Here is a 22,185-nt window from a genome sequence, read left to right as displayed (position 1 = left end):
CATTGAACATCCAAAATGAGCAACCATATAATTGTCCTATGTTTTTTATCTGGGCCAAAAAATCTAGAGTTTTTTTTAATGGGTCCTATAAACATATGAAACACAATAGCTTACGGGACCTTTTTTTTAAAAAAAAGCTCTAGAAATAATAAATAATTAAAATTGTTGCAATTTTCAAAATGCGATTAGTTAGTTTCACTTCATATCTTAAAGAAAATTTCAAGTTGAAAGTTTTCCAAAAAAAAAAATTAAACATTTAAATTAAAGTAGGAAGTCATGCTTAATTTTAAAATTGTTGCCTTTTGCCGAATTTTGAAACGAAATAGGCCGATGCCATTTTTGATTGTGTTTTTATAAAAAAAAACTAAAGCTTTTGGAGTCAAAAACTAGAAAAAATATTTAATTTTGCAGAACCTTAAGAAAGATTAAAAAACTGAAAAACTAAGAAAAATATACAATTAAATGTGAATTTTTCAAGTTCATGTTTACGGTTTTAAAAATGATCTAGGTCACAACAAGGATTATAATTAAAGTAAACATTTTTCTGGTTTTTTGAAGAAAACATCTTCTTAAATAATTTTACAAAAAAAAAAAAAAAATATTTTTGCTCTAAAATTAAAAAATGGTTTCTACCTTGACCAGAGCCTACAGACGGTCGTTCACACGATCAATACATTTTATAAAAATAAAAACAAAATACAACCTGCTCGAGCTTTTCAAAAAAATAATTATTTATCAAACTTCGATATTTAGGTGTTTTGGAATAGATTCCAAATTTAAGCTCAATCTGACCATGGGAACTCCTCCTTGTAAGCCCTTGAATGTTATTTTGGAAAAATATGTAAAATGCAGTTGTACAATCCCTATGAAATCTCGGATGCTGGAAACAACTTTTCCGAAGAGACCATATTTTATATATTCTTGAACTCTCAAATTCCATTATTCAGGGTTGTTACGGAGAAATCGATAAAAACCCCGCCATCCCAAAACCCAATCCGCGCAAAATCCGCGTCATTTCAAGAAAAATACTTTTTTCAGTTTTGTAATCTCAGAACGCAGAATCTGAAAATGTATTTTTGCTAGGATTGTGTAAACTGGAGGGAAAAGCCAAAACAAACATTTTGGCAAAAAAATAAAAAAAAAATCAACATTTAGAAATTTAGATCTAGAACTGAATCAAATCTAAATAAAAAAAAGTAAATTTAAAAATTGTAATAAATTCTCGATCTTGAGATTTGAAATACTCGTTGATCTTACCGAAGCGTCACTTAGAAAAATCGGAGCAAATTTTCCTACATCATCTTCTCAAAATTTCTCTAACCGAAAAAAATAACTCCAAACATTATTCAAATTTTATCATGTTTTCTGTAATCTAAGATGGTACCAAAAATTGGCAGCATTCAAGATCCTAGGAACTTAAGAATTTAAGAAATTAAGAATTTAAGAATTTAAGAATTTAAGAATTTAAGAATTTAAGAATTTAAGAATTTAAGAATTTAAGAATTTAAGAATTTAAGAATTTAAGAATTTAAGAATTTAAGAATTTAAGAATTTAAGAATTTAAGAATTTAAGAATTTAATTTAAGAATTTAAGAATTTAAGAATTTAAGAATTAAGAATTTAAGAATTTAAGAATTTAAGAATTTAAGAATTTAAGAATTTAAGAATTTAAGAATTTAAGAATTTAAGAATTTAAGAATTTAAGAATTTAAGAATTTAAGAATTTAAGAATTTAAGAATTTAAGAATTTAAGAATTTAAGAATTTAAGAATTTAAGAATTTAAGAATTTAAGAATTTAAGAATTTAAGAATTTAAGAATTTAAGAATTTAAGAATTTAAGAATTTAAGAATTTAAGAATTTAAGAATTTAAGAATTTAAGAATTTAAGAATTTAAGAACTTAAGAATTTAGGAATTTAAGAATTTAAGAATTTAAGAACTTAAGAATTTAAGAATTTAAGAATTTAAGAATTTAAGAATTTAAGAATTTAAGAATTTAAGAATTTAAGAACTCAAGAATTTAAGAACTAAGAACTCCAATTTAGAATTTAAGAATTTAAGAATTTAAGAATTTAAGAATTTAAGAATTTAAGAATTTAAGAATTTAAGAATTCAAGAATTTAAGAATTTAAGAATTTAAGAATTTAAGAATTTAAGAATTTAAGAATTTAAGAATTTAAGAATTTAAGAACTTTAAGAATTTAAGAATTTAAGAATTTAAGAATTAAGAATTTAAGAATTAAGAATTTAAGAATTAAGAATTTAAGAATTAAGAATTTAAGAATTTAACTAAGAATTTAGAATTTAAGAACTTAAGAATTTAAGAATCTTAAGAATTTAAGAATCTAAGAATCCAAGAATTTAAGAATCCCAAGAATCTAAGAATTTAAGAATTAAGAATTTAAGAATTTAAGAATTTAAGAATTTAAGAATCTAAGAATTTAAGAATTTAAGAATTTAAGAATTTAAGAATTAAGAATTTAAGAATTTAAGAACTTAAGAATTTAAGAATTTAAGAATCAAGAATTTAAGAATTTAAGAACTTAAGAATTTAAGAATTTAAGAATTTAAGAATTTAAGAATTTAAGAATTTAAGAATTTAAGAATTTAAGAATCCCAAGAATTTAAGAATTTAAGAACTTAAGAACTTAAGAATCCCAAGAATTCAAGAATCCAAGAATTTAAGAATCCAAGAATTTAAGAATTTAAGAATTTAAGAATTTAAGAATTTAAGAATTTAAGAATTTAAGAATTTAAGAATTTAAGAATTAAGAATTTAAGAATTTAAGAATTTAAGAATTTAAGAATTTAAGAATTTAAGAATTTAAGAATTTAAGAATTTAAGAATTTAAGAATTTAAGAATTTAAGAATTTAAGAATTTAAGAATTTAAGAATTTAAGAATTTAAGAATTTAAGAATTTAAGAATTTAAGAATTTAAGAATTTAAGAATTTAAGAATTTAAGAATTTAAGAATTTAAGAATTTAAGAATTTAAGAATTTAAGAATTTAAGAATTTAAGAATTTAAGAATTTAAGAATTTAAGAATTTAAGAACTTAAGAATTTAAGAATTTAAGAATTTAAGAATTTAAGAATTAAGAATTTAAGAATTTAAGAAGAATTTAAGAATTTAAGAATTTAAGAATTTAAGAATTTAAGAATTTAAGAATTTAAGAATTTAAGAATTTAAGAATTTAAGAATTTAAGAATTTAAGAATTTAAGAATTTAAGAATTTAAGAATTTAAGAATTTAAGAATTTAAGAATTTAGAATTTAAGAATTTAAGAATTTAAGAATTTAAGAATTTAAGAATTTAAGAATATAAGAATTTAAGAATTTAAGAATTTAAGAATTTAAAATTTAAGAATTTAAGAATTTAAGAATTTAAGAATTTAAAAATTACGTGTTACGTCCAATCAAGCTCATTTAAGCACAGTACACCCACTGGAACATGCCCCAATAATAATTTTTGTTACATCCAAATGTCTGTATCTTAAGGAAAAGTTTGAAATATGATAAAGATTTACAAGATAAAAATTGAATGTATCCAGTATAAAAAAACACTAAATAAGGATAAAAAAACATTACTCAAAACTTTAAAGAAATTAAATATTCAGAGTCAGTATGTCTAAAAATTAGTTGAGTGTAGTAATTTATTTAGGAAATCCTAAACAACACATTTAAAAAAATGTCTCTTCATAATCTCCATCTTTCGACGTTTTTTATTGAGAAAATACAAACCAAAATTTTCGGATTCAATTAATAAGAAATCGAAGTTTTAGCACTCAACGAAAAAAAAAACAAATTGTCCTGATTCTTGATAATATTTTTCTTTATAAGTTGAAAGTAATTTTATCTCTCATTTTTTTAAATTAAAATTGCTACCGCGTGAAATCCGTGCCAAATTCGCGCTGTCCGTAACAACCCTGTTTATTCAATAATTTTTTGTTTTATTTCTTTAATTCTTGAATTTTTAATTCCATTTCACCATCACTATTTTGCTAACATTTTAGATTACACAAAATTAAATTACTTTGGACCATTTTTAAAATCATAGTTCAGTTTAATTTTGAGAAAAATAAAAATTTAGATAACGAATACTAAAGCGAAAAATTGGATAATTTTCTAACCTTACATTTTTTTTAGAATTTTAGAATAAGAATTTAAAAAATTAAGAAATCAACAATTCCAAAATATCAGAATTTCAGAATTTTCAAAATTTAGCATCTTTGTGCTTTAGAATTTTAGATTTTTATAATTTTAAAATGTTCAAATTTTTTAACATTTGATTTTTTTCAAAAAAAAAATTATCATTCAATTTTTCTGAAAAAATGTATGATTTTCTCTATCGTCCCTGAGCAAACAACCAATTTTAGAACAAATCTCTGAGGATGGTGGAGGAACTGCTTTATATTGTCCCACCCTGTGTGCTCTAGTAATTTGTAATTTTCAGTTGAACGTAAATACAAAGCAAATTAAAATTATTTGATTTTTAAACCTAAACATATTGCAAACAAACCACGCGCTTTTCTTCGTGACCCTTTTCTTAAGCATTTTTTATAGGGAGTTTTGCGTTCCTTCCGGACTGACCAATATAAAAAAATATATTATCAATGTTGCAAAGTTTGGCCTGGAAGACATTCAAATACATCATCAAGGACGAATTTTCAAAAAGAAATGAAATCTTGTAGTAATATTTTTAAGATTATCGAAATTCCCTGACCCAGCTTAAAATTCCCTGAATTTCCCTGACTTTTCCAGGTCAAATAAAATTCCCTGACAATTCCAGGTTTTCCCTGACTTTTCCAGAAATCGACACCATGCAAAAGTGATGAGAATTGGTCGGACGGTTTCGAGTGATTAAAATGGGTATATTTCCCCTATTCCGAGAAAAACGCGTTTTAGTGTTAGTCACCAACTCTGAATGCGATTTTTAGCCATTCAATAGTTTGGTTCTCTAGTTGACCTTACTTTTTTGATTATTAAAAACAAATCCAAACATAACAAACACATAGCTACAGGAGAGCAAATAGTGATTGGTTGCCTTTTCCATATTAGTAAAACAAGTTTAATTCACAAGGGGCACCACTTGAAATAAGTGTAGCACAACACATGTGATCAATGTTTAACAATGACGTTAGATTTATGAACAGCAACTGTTGAGCTGTTTATTTCAAGTTTCGTTGTATAAATATTTGATACAATTAATTTTTAATTAGATAAAAATATCACTTATCCAACTTGGCAACTTGGTAACAGATACGAAGCAATTTGATCGAAAATAAACCACTAATAACTTTTTCAAAAATATTTGGTACTTACTCTCGATTCTAGCTTGGAGTTTTCCGTTTTGAGACTGTTGCGTTCTCCTTCCACTTTTTCCAGCTTGGATTTCAGCACCTGTAACTCAGTGGTCGCGATCTTTAGCTGCTCCTCGGTACGATGCACGTTCAACAAAGGCGTAACCCTTACTAACAGTCGCCACCAGGGCCATTCACGGACTTTCATGAAGGCTCGTACGTTACGTTGGATGCATTTGACCGCGAGTTCCTACGAAGGAGTCGAGAGATAAACGAGAGGTCAAAACAACAACAAAAAGCCGAAATTTAATACAATTCAATTGTGGGTGCGAAATAGTAAAGCAGAATCGTCAAGTCCAAGATCATCGCAAGCTATAACTATTAGTAGCAATCATGTCGACCGACCGACATATCCACGCGACGTGATTTTGAAGATGATCGTCGCGTGATGGCATAACGAAAGAGTTACCTGAACACGCCGCTGCGCTAACCGTTTCCTAGCCAGATGGCCACGGCAGTACGACTGCAGTTGAATGATACGATCGGACAGCAACTCATCGCGTTTGGCCTCTAACTGGTTCAGCACACCCGATCGGAACAGAACCTGTATAATAAAAGGCATGGGGTTACAGTACTGTTGCATGATTTTCTTTAAGGATCATTCTGATGTGCAGCATTTAGTAAAATAGTAAGAAAGGCAAAAAGAGTATTAAATGAAGTCTTCAACGATTTGAATGTTTCTTCACATAGTTAAACTAGACAGTCTAATGTTTATAGGTAGGTAGTTAAAATAATTCGCTGAATTTTAACAAGCTATTAATATCACAACCGAATTTTATTTCCTGGGTTTAAATTCTAAAAAAAAAAACGAAGTTGACTTTATAGCTGTCGGCCACCATTGCTAGTACCAACCACTAGTGTCTTCCTTTTATCTACAAGGACTTCGCCGCCCTGGGCTCCTAAGTGTATGAAAGTATGGTACGGAGCGACGGCGCCGAATACCCATATTTACACAAAGAAAAGGGTTTAAATTCTACTTCCAAGAATAGTTTACATTTATCTCAGCTTTAACATTTTATTTAATAACTGCAGAGGAGAAAGTCAGTAAAATATTACAAGGACCATTTTTACACACTTCATAGGGATTGACCGAAAAATTTATTAGTTGCAACGAGATGCTTATGGGTCATTCCAAAGGTTGAAAAATAAAAATCTTTTTTGCAATTCCGCTGTGAAACTGTCAACATGGCATTCAAAAAGTGTTTTTAGGAATTACAAAAAATGTTGTTAGTAACCTGTTGCAAAACACGATTTTTTCTGCACTCGTCGTATACCTCTATGGATAATAATGACTCGTGCTGAAAAAATCTGAGTGCTTATTAGTAGTGCAATTCCGGAAAATTCCACTGAGTGAAATTTTATGTCAAATTTTCATGTATTTTGTCAACAAATCGTTTAAATAAAAAAAATGTTGAAAAGTGTTACTTTTCGAAACAAGTGCTGAAAAGTTCAACTTTTCTGCACCCATTTCAGTGCAACACTTTTAAAAATAAATGCTGAATTATTTTTAAAAGTGTTGCTATTCGATTCTGTTATTTTTGGTACAGAAAAGTGGGCTATTTCGTCGTTCAAAAATGACAGGAAAAGTAAGTAATTTCACGACGGAACTGCAAAAATGCACTTGTTTAACTAGGAACCAACGGAAAGTACATAAGTTTAAAACGGGAACTGTAAAAAGACCTACATAAAAAATGCTGCACAAATTGTCACTCTGATTTTTTTTTGTTATATCAAATGAAAGCTTTTCTGTCCAAATATTCATAACACACGGTCAATGTATGTAACTGTCATTCGCTTAAAGGCCCCAGGCGCAAAAATAGCAAGCTGAAAAACGCAAGAAAAGTTTTCATGTAGAAGCAGCCTGCACTTTAACGCGATTGTTCTATCTTGTCGTATGTCGCTTTCCAGCATAGCGACTCGTTTTAATTTTTGGTCTGGAATAAATAAATCTGAAGCAACCCGAGGAAAGAGCGCATAAGCATTTTGACAGCTAGAACTATTTTGCAAATTTCGAGACAACAGGAAACTTTTTCACGAAGCTACCTTCAAACGCAATGGGTTTTGACAACTAGTTACCTATTGTCTCGTAATTTGCGAAATAGTTCTAGCTGTCAAAATGCTTATGCGTCCTTTTCTCGTGTTGCTCTAGAAATAAAAAAAACAAACATTTAGCTGACAGCTGAGGAATTAAAAGCTGCACAACTCAATTTAGAACTATTTATTGTGAAAACTTAACAACAAGTTCCACACAGCCTGATGGGTGGGACAAGTTTCACCCTGCGTTTGTCTTGACTTGCTGTTTTGCATATGGGACTCTCATGCGAACGCGCGCTCAGTGCTACGATTACAAAACATATTCCAAAACTTTCATAAGCTTAGCTTTATCCCAAGTCGACATTGAAAGCTCACTCTCTATTAGATAACATCGTATCCCCTTGCCGATGATTACCTCCGTATCGCACCGCGGCGGCACTATCTGATCACAGGAAGTAGCAACATTTTTATCACTAACAACATCCTCTTCTGCCACTGGGGATGCTGCTGCTGTTGCTGCAATCAATTCGCCGCCAACATGCGTCGTCGTCAGTTTCGCGTCACATTTGTTGTTGAACAATTTCTTCGGCTCACCGCTAATGGCCACTTTGGCACTGTTATCGCCGACATCACTATTGCTATTGCTATTGCACAACTCGTAGAGGTGATTGGCACGGATCGTTGGAGTGCTGTCACCACTATTTTCCGCGCCACTTTTCTTGCAATTCTGCTCGAATATCTCCAGCAGACTTTCGGTTAGCTTCCCCGGGATCGGTTTCAGGTTTTCTTCGTGCTCGTTGTTTTCATTTGAAATATGACCGGAATCGTCACTGCAATCACTTTGATATGTTTCTTCTTTCTCACTGGTAGCACCAGCAGCACTTACAGCATTTTTCTGATTCACTACACATTTCAAATGATCAATCACGCGTTCCTCTTCCCCGTCGTATTCTTCCTCATCACCGTCTTCTTCCTCTTCACCTTCACGATCTTCCCGTTTCCGATATGGATCCACGCAAGGCAGTAACAACAACTCGTCAGCAACATTCTTCTCGTCATCATATCGTTGCTGCTGCTGCTCCTGGATCAGATCGCAATCATCAACTGGGGGTGGTAACGGAGACGGAGGAACCACAATAACCGTTGTTGTAGTTACGGTTGGTGCGGCCGGTTCAACAGGACTGGACGCCGCAACTACCGGTGGGGTAATTGCGCCCGGTGTCACCGATAGGGGAATTATCGTAGGAGTAAACTCTTCCTGTCTGGCGGACAACTTCACTGCCACCACGGCGAGTTCTTCTTCCGCGTGTTTGCTCACATTTTTCCTGAATGAAACAAACGACGACCGTCATAATTGTGGTGACCGAATTGTTCAAAAGTTGTTGTGTGATGTGCGAAATGCGTTTAGATTTTTTATTGCGTGTTTTAACCAATTCTCTGGATTTAACAAAATCTTTTTTTACAGTTGTTTCATACAACCTGTATGGTACAATTCAATTCATGTTTATTTTTGTACTTAGTTTGTAATATAATTTGTTTATAATAAAACTAGTGAACTGTTTTGGAGATCCTTTCATCCACAGCGGAATCAAATATCATTAGATATTATTTGATTGCTAAACTTATTTTACACTTAGTTAGTAAAACTTCCAACTGTTGTGGGATGATTCAGCATTAATTATTTTTTACTTAAAAAAATCTAGGGTACTTTATCAAGTTTTTAGTAAATAGAAAATTAGTAGAGCAGCGGTCCCATATAAACAGAGAATCGATCACAAAATTGGACTGGAGGTTCCCTGGTTGGAATAATCAAACCTTAAAATTTAGATAGGCAAAATGTTATGATAGGAGGTGGTAGAGTAGGCCAAATACTACCAAAAACAAACATAAACTATGCAAGATAAATCGTCAGTTGTGTGCTATTTTTGGCAACGACCATTTAGTACTTTTCGAGAAAATCGATTTTTAAAGTTTGTTGGTAAATAATTTCAAAACTATGAATGATAGAGGCAAACTTTTTGAAGCAATCGGTTCGTATACTATCGCTTAACAAACGCTTCAAGTTTCAACTAATTTGGTTACACCAGTTAAAAGATACAGTAAATAATGTAAACAAAAATCTGAAAAGCACGTGTCACAAGTGTGCCTTGAAAGTAAATTTTACTACGTGTCACAAGTGTGCACAGAATTCCCATACAAACTAAAACAAGCTCAAATCAATGGTTTAATCGACTTAAGCAGTATATTTTTATAAACAAAAAGTTACATTGCCTTTGGAAAGTATGTGTGTACATAAATTTGTGAAAAACAAGAAAATTTTCCACATTTTCCAACAACATGTTTGACGTGTCACAAGTGTGCACAATCATTTTGATGATAAATTGGTCTATGTCACAAGTGTGTATTGCGAAATCCGGGAAACGGAAGCGAGTTTCCAAAATCGAGTTAAAGCATCTTGTGGTGTTTGTTAAGTATAGCAAAACGTCATCATTAACTCATTTTCGACCAAAATGGTCTATGCCACAAGATAGCACACAGCTGACGAAATGCAGATTAAAATACTAAAAATGAAACAACAACAAAAATAAAACAAGAGAAGTAAAGAAAAATATAAATTTTCGAAAAAAAAATTTGGGTAGTAGAGGGTTATTCTAGCCTTATGCTTCCAAAAACTATCTTACGTGAAATTTACCGAGAAATCATAATGCTTATTTTCACAAGATTGACATTATATTTGCTACCCTCATTGAGGAAAGGTTATAATATAGAATCACTTATTCTTTATGAAGAAAATCACGACTAACATTGTAAAATAACGAAATATCACAAAAAAAAACTTTATTTAATTAAATAACATTTATTTTTAATTTTAACTCGTAATATTTTTCAGCTAAACATGTTATCAATAATCACTTATGGACGTTAGTATGACATTGTTTAATAATTTAATAAAAAAAAAGAAATTCAAATTGAGATTGGATCAAAGTGATTTTTTAAGGATTTGCAATTTCTCAGGTTCTTTTGAATCAAACTTAAATCTTTTTACAGGGTTGTGTAGAGAACATTTTAAGAGAACTTTGGTGAAAAAATCCTGTCCATTTTATAACTGCTTTGTAATAACTCCTCAAAACATTTTGCTGTCTTCAGCAAAAATGTGTAATTTTATAAACAACTCTCAAGAGCATAGTAGGTTGTAAAAAATGCTAACATCTTGAGCAATCATCAAAAAAGTGCTTTTTTGCAATTCCGTCGTGAAACTACTTACTTTTCCTGTCATTCTTGAACGACGAAATAGCCTACTTTTCTGTACCAAAAATAACAGAATCGAATAGTAACACTTTTCAAATTTAATGCTGAAAAGTTCTACTTTTCAGCACTCAAATGGGTGCTGAAAAGTTGAACTTTTCAGCACTTGTTTCGAAAAGTAACACTTTTCAACATTTTTTTTATTTAAACGATTTATTGACAAAATACATCAAAATTTGACATAAAATTTCACTCAGTGTGTGTTTTTTGGAATTGCAAAAAATGTTGTATGGAACTCGTTGCAAAACTTGATTTTTTCAGCACTCTTCGTATTTATCCAACTCGGTGAACCTTGTTGGATAAATGTACGACTCGTGCTGAAAAAATCCTCTTTTTGCAACTTGTTGCATAAACTACTATTTTGATTTTTTTATTGTTTTAAAAAATGACGTGCAGCAATAAAACATCATCTTAAATCAACAAAAACAATGCACCGACCACCTATCTGGAAGGTGGATAAAGTAACGTTTCACCAAACGATTAACAAATTTGATTCAGTTTTTTTTTGAATCCATCGTTATCTTAGCACTAAATTGAATTTTCTCTAAAACAAAACAAACTTTCACGGCACCAAGAACCAAGAATTATACCAAATGAAGAAAAAGGTTTAGAGAATGTACAGAAAATAATCATGGTTATTTTTGAATACTTTAGGAATCGAGCGTTTTTCCCCATTTAAATTATTTATTTATTTTTGCCTAACATAAATTTAATTAAAAGTTGAAGTTGCATTTAAAATATGCAAAAAGTTGTAAAATTGAGATTTTCTTCGCACAGTAGTCAAGGTAAATGTCAATTTCCAAAACAGTATCGTCAAGAACATTTTTTTATACAGGTGCTGAAAAGTATTTTTCATTACTGTGTTGTAAAAAATTGCAAATGCTTAGTTGGCTGCTTACCTTTCAAGGTGCAAGAACTATAAAAATGTGGCACATTACTCAAACTTAATTAAATTTGAATAAGTTAAAAAAATAGGAAAAGGACAACAGAATGCATCCGAATTAGTTTTAGAATAGTTGAACATTATTATTTTTTTTTTCAATTTCCTTTAAAAATGTTGATTAAAAAGTAACATGGCATAAGCATGTTTTTTTTTCTTGTTTTCCAGAGAAGTATAGTGGGAAATTGTCTTATTTTTAGAGATTAAAGGTCATACTTAGCATGGAATAAATCTCACATCACACAACAATTAATTCGGTCCCATTTAGCTTACCCTGATGAAACTCCACCAGCCGCAGCAGCACTGGAGGAGCAGAGTTTGTTTTGCTTAACCAGCGCAGGCGATTTCAATGGCGGCGGCGCGATCGCCAGCACAGAAATAGACGAAGGCGATTGTTTCCAATGTAGCGGCTTTTTCTCAGCCCCAGCAGATGAGCACAAACCACGAAACTTGCCCGATTTTCCTCCACTATCGGCCACATTTCTCAGGTTTCGACCGTTCAACCCACCACCACCACTGACGCCGGCTGTTGTTGTTTTGCACTGATTCTCAAAATTAGATATGCAATTTTTAACGATATTTCTACTCTTCACACTGCTGCCAACGCCGACACTTCTCTGTTCCATTGCAGCAGCACTGTTAGAGGACCAACCACCGGCACTTGCAGAGCCTTTCGCCAAACTGTTTGCAGATCTAGACTCAAACACTCCGGCAGCGGTCTGGGTCTGGGTAGCACTATTGTTCGTTGCCCTTCTGCTGCTGATGCCACTACTATTCAAGATCACGATCGCATTATTCTGGCGTTTGTTGTTGTTGTTGCTACTGGTGAACGTGGACGCTGTTGGGCAGGAAGCTGTGGCCACCAGGCTGGATTTGTGGTGGACAGTCTCGGTAGTGTGACCGTGTAAGCTAATATCGTCGTTTGAATGCATAAAGTATTTGGCAGACGCAGTTGTAGTAGCAGTAGCAGGGCAGAATATATCATCTTTCCTATTGTACGACGAGGTGTTTTTCCTACTCGCTGAAGGTCTGCCGTTGCGGCATCCATCTGGTTCATCCTGGCCGTTTAATTTGAGCCTGCTGCTGGTGCTGGATTTCAGCCCCTGACTTTGGAATGTAGATTTCACAGTCAGCTTAACCTTGCCGCCCTTTTGACGGCCGTTGCTGGCGCTGAGTTCTTCGACTTTCTTCAAGATTTCGTGTCCTTTCTCGAGGCACTTGTTGAGCAATTCGTCACCGTTTTCTTTGGATTTTTTGTATGATTTAGACTGCGATCGCAGGCTCATTTCACTTATCGTAGACTGAATTTTCCCAGTCACTGGCCGCACGCAGATCGATCCGGTGGACGTACTCGATCGTATCTTATTGCCATTAATCACTTCACTCTGGTGCTTGAGCCGACAATCGTTCAATTTGGCCGCGGACACCGACAGCAGCGACATGGTGCTACCCGAAGACAGGATAAAACTGTTGCTCCTGCTCGAACTGGTCGAGATTGGAATTTTACTGCCCGAATTGGTCCTCGACGCTGGAGTGTGCGAATTCGGAGGCGTCTCGCTGCCCAAATCCCAAACACTCTTGGCCCGCGGAAGCTGGATCTGGTTCTGGTTAGTGTTAGCTGCCATGTAGCAAACTGTAACTGCGGGAGATTCGGAGCTATCAACACTGGTTACAACGTTACTATTTTTCACTTTATAGGTGTTGTACTTGTGCGAAACTGAAACTCTCTCCATCTTACTGCTGCTGGTCTTCAGCGACGACACCGATGACGTTGGTGATTGGCCGCGTGAATTTTCCGCAAATTCTTCCAAATCTTTCAAGTTTAACAAACTTCGTGCTAAACAGACGTTTGAAAGTTGCGAGTTTGCCGCACTAACACTCGACAGGCTGGACTCGTCGTCCGAGCTGGCTCTCTTCAGGATGCACTTGGACTCAATGATGCTACAGGTCTTGGACTTGTGCAATATCTTTTTCGGGTGATCTTGCCTATGCTGCTTCGCGGTCTTTTCGTGTTTGGCCGCCGTCGACGAAGTCCGCTGCTGCTGCGAGGGGGGCTTCACTTTCGAGCCACGATCGTTGTACTCGGATAAGATCTTGTCGAAATTTTCCAACGCCGCGCACAACTTTGCCTCGTCGTGGGCCACCTTTTCTAGTTCTTCGAAAATTTCATCCTCCAGCGAGCAAGAATCCTCCTTATCTGATTCTGAGGCAAACAATTTTGCGGCTGTGGCCGTCAAAGGGATCATGCGATTCCCAGCGTCACCTTTTCCACCACCACGTTTATGACGATTTTGCTGCTGCTCGTGCTTCTGGTGATGCGATTTACCGTCCCTGCGGCCTCTGACCCCCGATTCCGGCACTCGTGACGGCACCACTAGGACATTCTCGTAGTCATGATGATGATGCTCACCACTCCCTGCTGATCCCACTACATGCACTGGCAGCACCACATTCACCACCGGCAATTTCTGCTGCTTTTTCTGCTCCGATTGTAACGGTGGCACCACAATCGATTGCAGTTGCTGATGTTTTGCTCCCTGCTTGTTGCTCTTGTGAGGAAAGTTGTTGATCTTGCTGATAAGTTTGTTGTACAACTTTTGTGGACCCGCCGTTGCTGCTCTTGTCGATGATCGCGCCGTCGTCGTCGTCGTCGTTGCGCTCGAATGCATGATCGGTACTGATGCTGGCTGGAAGCGCTCACCTTCAGCTCCGAAAAATTAAGAAAAGAAAAAATCTCTCCGAGGAGGGAGGAGAAAGATGAACTGAAAAAAGCTTCTCCTGCTTCTCTGCTCTGCTCCGCAGCTTCCAGCCCCGATGGGTATGACGTGCAAACGGCGCGCGGTGGTAATTAGTTTGCTCCAGCATACATTTTCACTTTTTTATGCTTCGGAACCACTGAATTGTTAGCATCTCTTTTCTTGCACTTCATCAAATGAGATTCACTATAAGAGTATCGAAATAAATTAAATTTTATGTTGACTCACAGTTTTTTTTTTGTGGCTTTTCTTCTAACACAAACACTTGTTAATTCACTGTTGCCGGAAGCATGAGAAGGTTTTGTTTGAACTCCTTTTCTGCTTTCTGTTGCCTTGAATCGTTATTTTAAGCGAATGATCAATCTTATTGTTTAAAATATGCTTTTTATAGACGATATACAGTGTTTTACACTTCATTTAAATTTTTGACCACGGCTTTGATTTAGGTAAAGGATGAAGGTAAAGTTTAACGCCGGAAAACAATACAATCCTGAATCGATAATACGTCCAATCCAGAATCGATTATAAGTCCTCGAAAAAAACACTTCGGATAAACGAAACATGCGAGGAAATATGGTCGCTGTCCCTTTCCCGGTTGTTGACATGACCCAACCTTAAACTGATCAGCAGTTGTAATGTAATTCTTGTAATCCAAGATGGTGGTAATGAAATATTAAGAAAATGTATTTCCAGAAAAACACGCAAAATCACAAAGTGTATGGGAGGCTTGCTTTTTTTTCTTTTTCGTGTTTTACGTGATTAACGAATGGTCCTTATCTTAAATTGTTTATGTGGACGGATCCAATACACATGTAACATGTATTTTCCTTAAAAATACACTTTTAATCCCTTCCCGCCCAGAGCAAAATCAAGATTTTTTACGTTTTCTGCATTACTCGTAATTGGATCGACCAAATTAGATGAAATTTTAATGGTTATAGGTTAACATTTTATAAAAACTAATGCAGGGTAAACCAGGTGGCAAAAATGCATGGTTGAAGAGAAATTTAATTTTGAAGCCAAAAATTAGTGGTGCTCTGAAGTAACCATGGGCGTTAGAGGGTTAAAATCGACGATACGATATAAATTGGCCACTGTGAGTTTGTAAACAATGCGTGTATTCTGTCTGCCTAGGTCAGTAAATGTTTGCAACGAGACAAAACTTGAAATAAAATTCGTTTTGGCCTTTCAAATTCTTTAAAAAACGACAAAAAAATGTTCAAGACAAAGGGTACAGATTGAGGGACTATCCATAAACACGTAAATCATTGTGCTTTTAAGATATCCAACCTTTTACGACCTCAAAACTACTTACGTGATTACTGGATGATCCGTAAGAAAGTAAGTCTAAATAGTAGTTAATGCAACACGTTGAAAAAGGAAAAAAAAAATGCAACGAGTTGTTTACAACATTTTTTTACAATTCCTAAAAAGGCCTTTTTAAAAGGAATGTCACGTCAAACATTTATGTGTTAATTAAATTCACTGTCCAAAGCAAAAATAATGAAAAGTGTTACTTTTCGATACAAGTGCTGAAATGTTCCACTTTTCAACACTCATTTCAGTGCTGATAGGAGAATTTTTCAGCACTGGTATTGAAAGGTTTTATTTTTCCATTCTGTTATTTTTGGTAGAGAAAAGTAGGCCGTTTCGTCGCTTTACAATGAAAGAAAATGTAAGTAATTTCACGACGGAATTGCCAGAAAATATTAAAACATCCTTGCGTTGTCGCCAAAATCAGGAATAAAGTGTTGCTAAAAACGAGCGTTGCTTAATTGGAGGTAGACAAAATCGGGTGTTTTTGATTAATACGAAGGTATGAAATGTGGCAGCATTAAAGCTTATTTCAAGTAATTTTGTTCTCAAATAAATCGTAAGCTTTTGAGATCATAAGCGATATAATTCACCGCCACATAATTTATTTCACCAAAAATAGCATCCACTCATCTTTCCATTAAGTGCCCCTTAAGGGTGACTAGGATCGCGATTTGAAAGATAAAAGTACATCCCGTGAGTGAGCATATATGACGAGATTTTAATCATTCAAATGGCGTCGCGTTCAACGACATTGCGCAACTCACTCGACGGATGCTTGAGTGACTCTTACTTAAAATGTATCGTAGTACAAAAAACGGCGTACGCACGCAAGAAACGTGCCGACCACCACCGTTATGTCCCGAGGAAGCGTTTTTGCCATATTATCTCGTGAGTTTAAAGGAATGTGAGCGTGTTTGTTTTAATGATGAAAAAACGATGAAATCGGAAGCTTGTACGACATCGTATGCCGACCTATTTGTTGATGATTGGCAGGGAAAGATCAATGAACTTTTCAATCTAAACTTGGCCATTCATTCAAATATGCTGCAATTTTAATGTATTTGTATAGCTTCTAATGACATAGTAACAAAACATAGAAAAGTCTTTAGAAAAATTTTCCCAACTTATCTGCCCAATGTTACGAATTGAGAAAACTGACAACAATGTGATTTAATTAATCTCAACTTTTCATTCGTGCAACACAATTGATACACGTGTCCGCGACAGTGTCGATGCTTGTGTGTGTGTGCATTATTAGGCTCTCTCCAACGTTATTCCACTCTTATTTGGATGCTATTTTGGTTGCGGCATCCGCGGGAGATGAATTGAGGTTTGCAACTCTGCAGACAATAATTACAGAGCTAGCGCCATCAATGATGCTGCCTGGCGATCACTTTTTTATTTTTTTTTTTTCAATATTTCGCTAGAAAGTGGTACAGACGCAACTTGGCAGCGAAACTTGCAAATTTCAAATTTAGTTTCACATTCAAAAGAACATTAATACGGAGAAGGACTAACCTAAATAAACCAATGGCATATTAGTTATTAAATATAGATAACCTTGCTGCACTCATTGGAAAATCAAACAATCTCGCTAAACGCGGCTATCTCTGCTCAATGAACCTTGCTTATGGCACGAATAGAGCAATACACCCGTTTAAAAATAAACGCTTTACGGCGGGATCATCATCGATCATACAAGAGGGCTGTGTGTGTATTACACAACTTAAAAGTGTAACGAGACGAACGCGAGAGCTGTTTTGTTACAGCCGATGCGATCGATCAAAACATCGTTACGGTACGCAGTTATGGGGAGCAATAACTTGCAGCAAAAATGGTGAAGCAAAAAAACGACAGTCCTTCAGCAATTAATCGATTAGGCTATCCATGAAGCGATACGAAATGGGAGAAATGTAGTGCATCAGATTTGATCATGCGATGCATGTAACATTTTTGAAGAATTTTGCCAACAATTGCATGCAACATAGTACGGTCCAGATTTGACACCGTAAACTGGGGTGAATATTAACATTATGTTTATGTCTTGGAACGTTTAAAATTATCGACACCCGTTTTATAATTGAATACAGCATCAATACAGAATACACACATAATTGATCTGAATTTATTTTCATCAGAATTTGCTGATTCTCACTGTATTACGTTACCTGTTCTCTTGTTCTATCGTTATCTGGATTTTCTTTGCAGATTGCACAAGAATGCACAGAGGCATAAATACATAATTTTACCAACACATTTGGTAGAAACTTGCAAACGCGTCTCATAATTGGAAACGAGCAAGCAAGTTTCTACCAAATGTGTTGGTGAAATTGACTGCTTGTTTTTTTAGTACAAAACGGATACTAAAAGCTTTTAACAACGTGAATCGCATTTAAAATGGCAATTAGAAATAATTATCAATCGGTATTATTTCATGAATAATTTTTGTAGTATTACATCAGAAGATGGTGAATTAATCATTATATTCTATGGAATTTCACTTTTAAACACATTGATAATTCAGCTAAAACCAGACTCGATTATCCGAAGGTTTGCAGCGATTTTAGATAATCGAATCACGAACAAAAAAAATCGAGTTATGCGACCTCATTTTAGTCAAATTTGAATAGATGAAAAATATCAAACATTGATTAAAAATTCTAAATTACTTTAACATAGTATAGAGGTCATACTTGAGTTCGACAATCAAAAATAAGAAAACATTTGATTAGCGAAGTGATTTTCTTTTTTCAAGGCCTTCGGATAATCGAGTTACAGTCCAGACATACAAATAACATAAAAAAGGTAATATTCAACAATAAAATTTTCATTCATTACGTTTTTCTACTGTGTACATTAGAATTTATAACAAATATTTGATTATTTTCAAACAAATTGCATAAAGTCAAAAAGTTATAAATCAGGGGTGCTCAAAGTTTTTGGATGCCGGGCCAATTTTGAAGCTCAAATGAGCTTGCGGGCCATATGTATGAAATTGGATATTTATATAATGAAATTACGTTGAATTGGCATATTAGTTATTAAATATAGATAACTTCTGCCCTTCTGCCCTTGCTGCACTCATTGGAAAATCAAACAATTTCGCTAAACGCTAAATTACTTGAAGTTTTTCTTTAAATTTCTGTTTTTTAACATTTTCGTTATTTAAAAGTACAGTCATCCCCAAATTGGAACACCCATAAATTCGGAACACTTTTATGATAATTTGTCAATAGCATGCCAAAAGTAGCTTTTCTATCGACCTCACTATTTTTAGAACCTTCATTTGGACATTATCTTGCTATTTCACTAGTAAAAGTAGTACTTTTTGAACAAAAAACTTCATTCCAAGACTATTTTGTCCAGAGCAGCAAAACACTGCCTCCAAATGGCCTGTTTCATAATTGTGGGATGTTATTGTGCCTCCCACAATTGTGGAACACCTGAATTTAACTGATATTTTCACAAAAAAAAGTTATCAAACCATGTATAAAACATCACTGAGCTTGAGTTTCATTGGTTTCAGTGTGTGAAGTCATTATTTGATAATAAATATGCACTCCTGGAGAGATCCAAAGTTTGTTTACATTCGTAAGAAAAAAGTGTTCCGAATTTGTGGATTTCAAGGGTCAAAGTAATTCTTCAAAAACTTAATATAAAAGTTAAAATTTGCAGATGTTCGATACAGCATTCGAAAGATCGCAAGAAAAGCTTTCAAATGAAGGTAAAAGCAAATCATCAAGTTCAATTATCGATTTGCTATGATTTTTTGAACATTGGTCGATCTGGAAACCGTTCCGAATATATGGGATGACTGTAATAGAAAACGGAAAATGACAGTTTTCCATCAATTTTGATGAAATAATTGTTTTGGGTATTTTAAAATAGGTATTTAGTTGAATGTACTTGTGTTTTCATTTAAATTTTAAGTATTGTCTATATTTTGAAAATGATGACATTGAATCAGAACAATTTATGCAATGGCATAATTTTATCTATGAATTGTTACACTCATGAAAAATGGTTAAATTTGTTTCCAACAATAAGGCCGATGCAAATATTTAAAAAGGATTTTGTCCCTCAACTCTAGCCATGGTCGAGGGGAGGCAAAAAAAAATTAAAAGAAATATGAAAATTGAAAATACAAGCCATATATTCAATATTTCAATGACAAAATTGTTGGGAAATGTTAGAAAAACACACTTAGATTTGCAATCATAATTTTCAAAATATGCGAAAAACACTTTTTGTTGTTAATTGAAAGTTCACTAAAATTCAAATTATTTTTAAATAAACCCTACCCTAGTAACATTTTTAAACTTACAAATTTTATCATGGTTCTGAAAACCCTCATACGGCCTAAATAGGCTTTTATGGCCTACATAAAACCTAAAATGTTACTAGGGCTAGCATGCCCAAAATGATTCTAAACGGAGAGGAATGCATTTTACAGTATGGCCCATAAAAAAATGCGACATGTGCATTTTTTCACAGAAAAAGTGGTGCCATTCTTAAATTTATTTAACAATCTGATTTTTTGTGTATTATGGTGTTAGTTTAGTATGTTTTGAAGATATCGTCATGATAATTTTTTGCAGTTCACCAAAACTGTGTACAGGCGGTCTACAATTATGAATGTGTTTTTGGAACAATATTTACCCTAATTAAATAATTTATATTTCAAAAACGAAACAGTTTAAAATATCCAACAATGTACCGAAAGCATCATTAGAAGTCCTTCTTAAATACGCCCAATCAAGAAAGTTTTTTAATTTTGTTAAAATTGGTAATTTGTGTGAAAAATGCCATTTTGGTTATTATTTTGTGTGATTCTGTCAAAATAAATCAATAATTTAAAACCGTTGTCGATGGCTCAAAAGCGTGCCCAGTGGGCTTATATTGTTAAAAGTCACATCAGAGCATCTGTTAGTATCAATTATCATCATTAGTAGCATTTGTTTTTTTTCGTTGAAACATTGCAGGCTCCAAAAAATCCCAAAAATTGATGCATTTTCAGAATCGGGATATTTTTGAAAAGTTCACTATTTTACTATAACTGGTAAATAGAATGCGTAAAATTCGGTGGAACTAACTCTTACAACTCTCAAAAACAGTAACCTTGAAGACTTTTTAGTCCATAAAAATACCATAATAGGCTATCCAGATCGACCAACATGAAAAAAGTATGTTTTTCTTTATATGGCCTGGGCGTAGAGCAAATTGGAAAATTATAAATTTCAATGAGCTGTAAATTATTTTATGCTAAGGGAATGGTTTTAAAGGCATTGATTGTTTGTTTTGAACCTATTTAACATGTTCACATGCTACGATGCTACATACATCATAAATAGTAAAAAAAGTCCCGATTTACACCTAATAACAGTGTCGCATTTTTTTATGGGCCATACTGTAAATGGATTTCAGCTGATTGCACTTAAATAACAAAAGCTTTGAAAAATATTAGCAACCGCCTCATTCCTCCGATTTAAAAAAATTGTCTGTCTGAATCAGATGGTAGTCAATCAGTTTCGTTATCCAATTGTCATGAGTACGAATCCCGAGGTGGAATGTTTCTAAGTGCAAAGTAAGTTTGAGGGTCAGTTTATTGAAATAGTCATAATGACTTTTAAATTAATATGTAATGCTTATATCTTTGCATTAGGCCGTTCCAAATATTTTTCTAAGTTCATGTCGCCCCCCTCCCCCCCTCCTCTTCAAAGCTGGCCTGAATAATCAGGGGGCAAAATTTTTTTTTCGAAAAACTTCAAAGTTTTGATAAAAATTAAAGTTTAATCAACTAAAATCCAGTTAAAATGCATTTTCCCGCGTTTATAATCATATTCAGGATGTTTGAACTCCTTTGAAAACCCTTTTAAATTTTCATGAAATACCAATGTACAGTCCCTCAAAAAGTATTTTTTTACGAAAAAAAAAATCCCTAAATACCTCGATATTTTCAAAACAAATGATTGGAAAGCAACTGTACGCCTGTAAAATGCATTTTAAAACACTTTTTTCATCCAAATGTTGAAACCTAATACCCCCCCCCCCCCCCCAACTAAGGTCAGAGCCGAGGGACATAAACTTCAAAAAATGTTTGCAACGGCCTTATTACAGTTTTATAAAAAAAAAGCAAAGCAATCCTAAAGGTTATGCATGGTGAGTCACCCAAAACCTTTTCTACGCAAATGGACCGACGTTTTAATTCCCCATCCGATAGAAGCCCAGGAGGATGAAGCGGGATCTGACCCGCGCCCCTAGTAACTTAGGGAACTTAGCCTTAGCCGAAGCCGCTAACCACCGCCCTCCCAGTTTATACCTAAGTCAAATTTGAACGTAACATTTCCAAAATATTTGATGAATATTTTGACAATATTTACTAGTTTCGCCACGAGTTTCACCCACATTAAAAAGTGTGAAAAAAATTTCAATTAAAAAGATTTTTGAACAACATATTTGTACCGTCAAATAA

The 22,185-nt window shown here is 33.7% G+C and overlaps 1 protein-coding gene across 18 annotated transcripts in view; it reads right to left on the bottom strand.

The window, feature by feature from the left end:
* Positions 1–22,185, bottom strand: part of LOC6039967 (unconventional myosin-XVIIIa) — a 120,483-nt gene that overhangs the window by 36,747 nt on the left and 61,551 nt on the right. For 17 of the 18 annotated variants that reach the window (XR_005277214.1, XR_005277215.1, XM_038253467.1 and 14 more), the window contains 2 exons: positions 5,770–5,904; positions 5,323–5,550 (listed from right to left, as the gene is read on the bottom strand). Coding sequence is in view for 16 of the 18 variants with exons in the window: in XM_038253467.1 (XP_038109395.1) it covers positions 5,323–5,550; positions 5,770–5,904 (363 nt within the window). In the remaining 2 variants the exon portion in view is untranslated. Of the gene's footprint in view, positions 1–5,322; positions 5,551–5,769; positions 5,905–7,809; positions 8,720–11,913; positions 14,377–22,185 lie in introns of those variants that run through there. The other variant, XM_038253464.1, reaches the window with a different exon arrangement.

This window comes from Culex quinquefasciatus, chromosome 2, assembly GCF_015732765.1.
Source record: "Culex quinquefasciatus strain JHB chromosome 2, VPISU_Cqui_1.0_pri_paternal, whole genome shotgun sequence".
Lineage (NCBI taxonomy): Eukaryota > Metazoa > Arthropoda > Insecta > Diptera > Culicidae > Culex > Culex quinquefasciatus.
The sequence above is the reverse complement of the archived record's forward strand: the minus strand, read 5'-3'. Positions and strand labels throughout refer to the sequence as shown.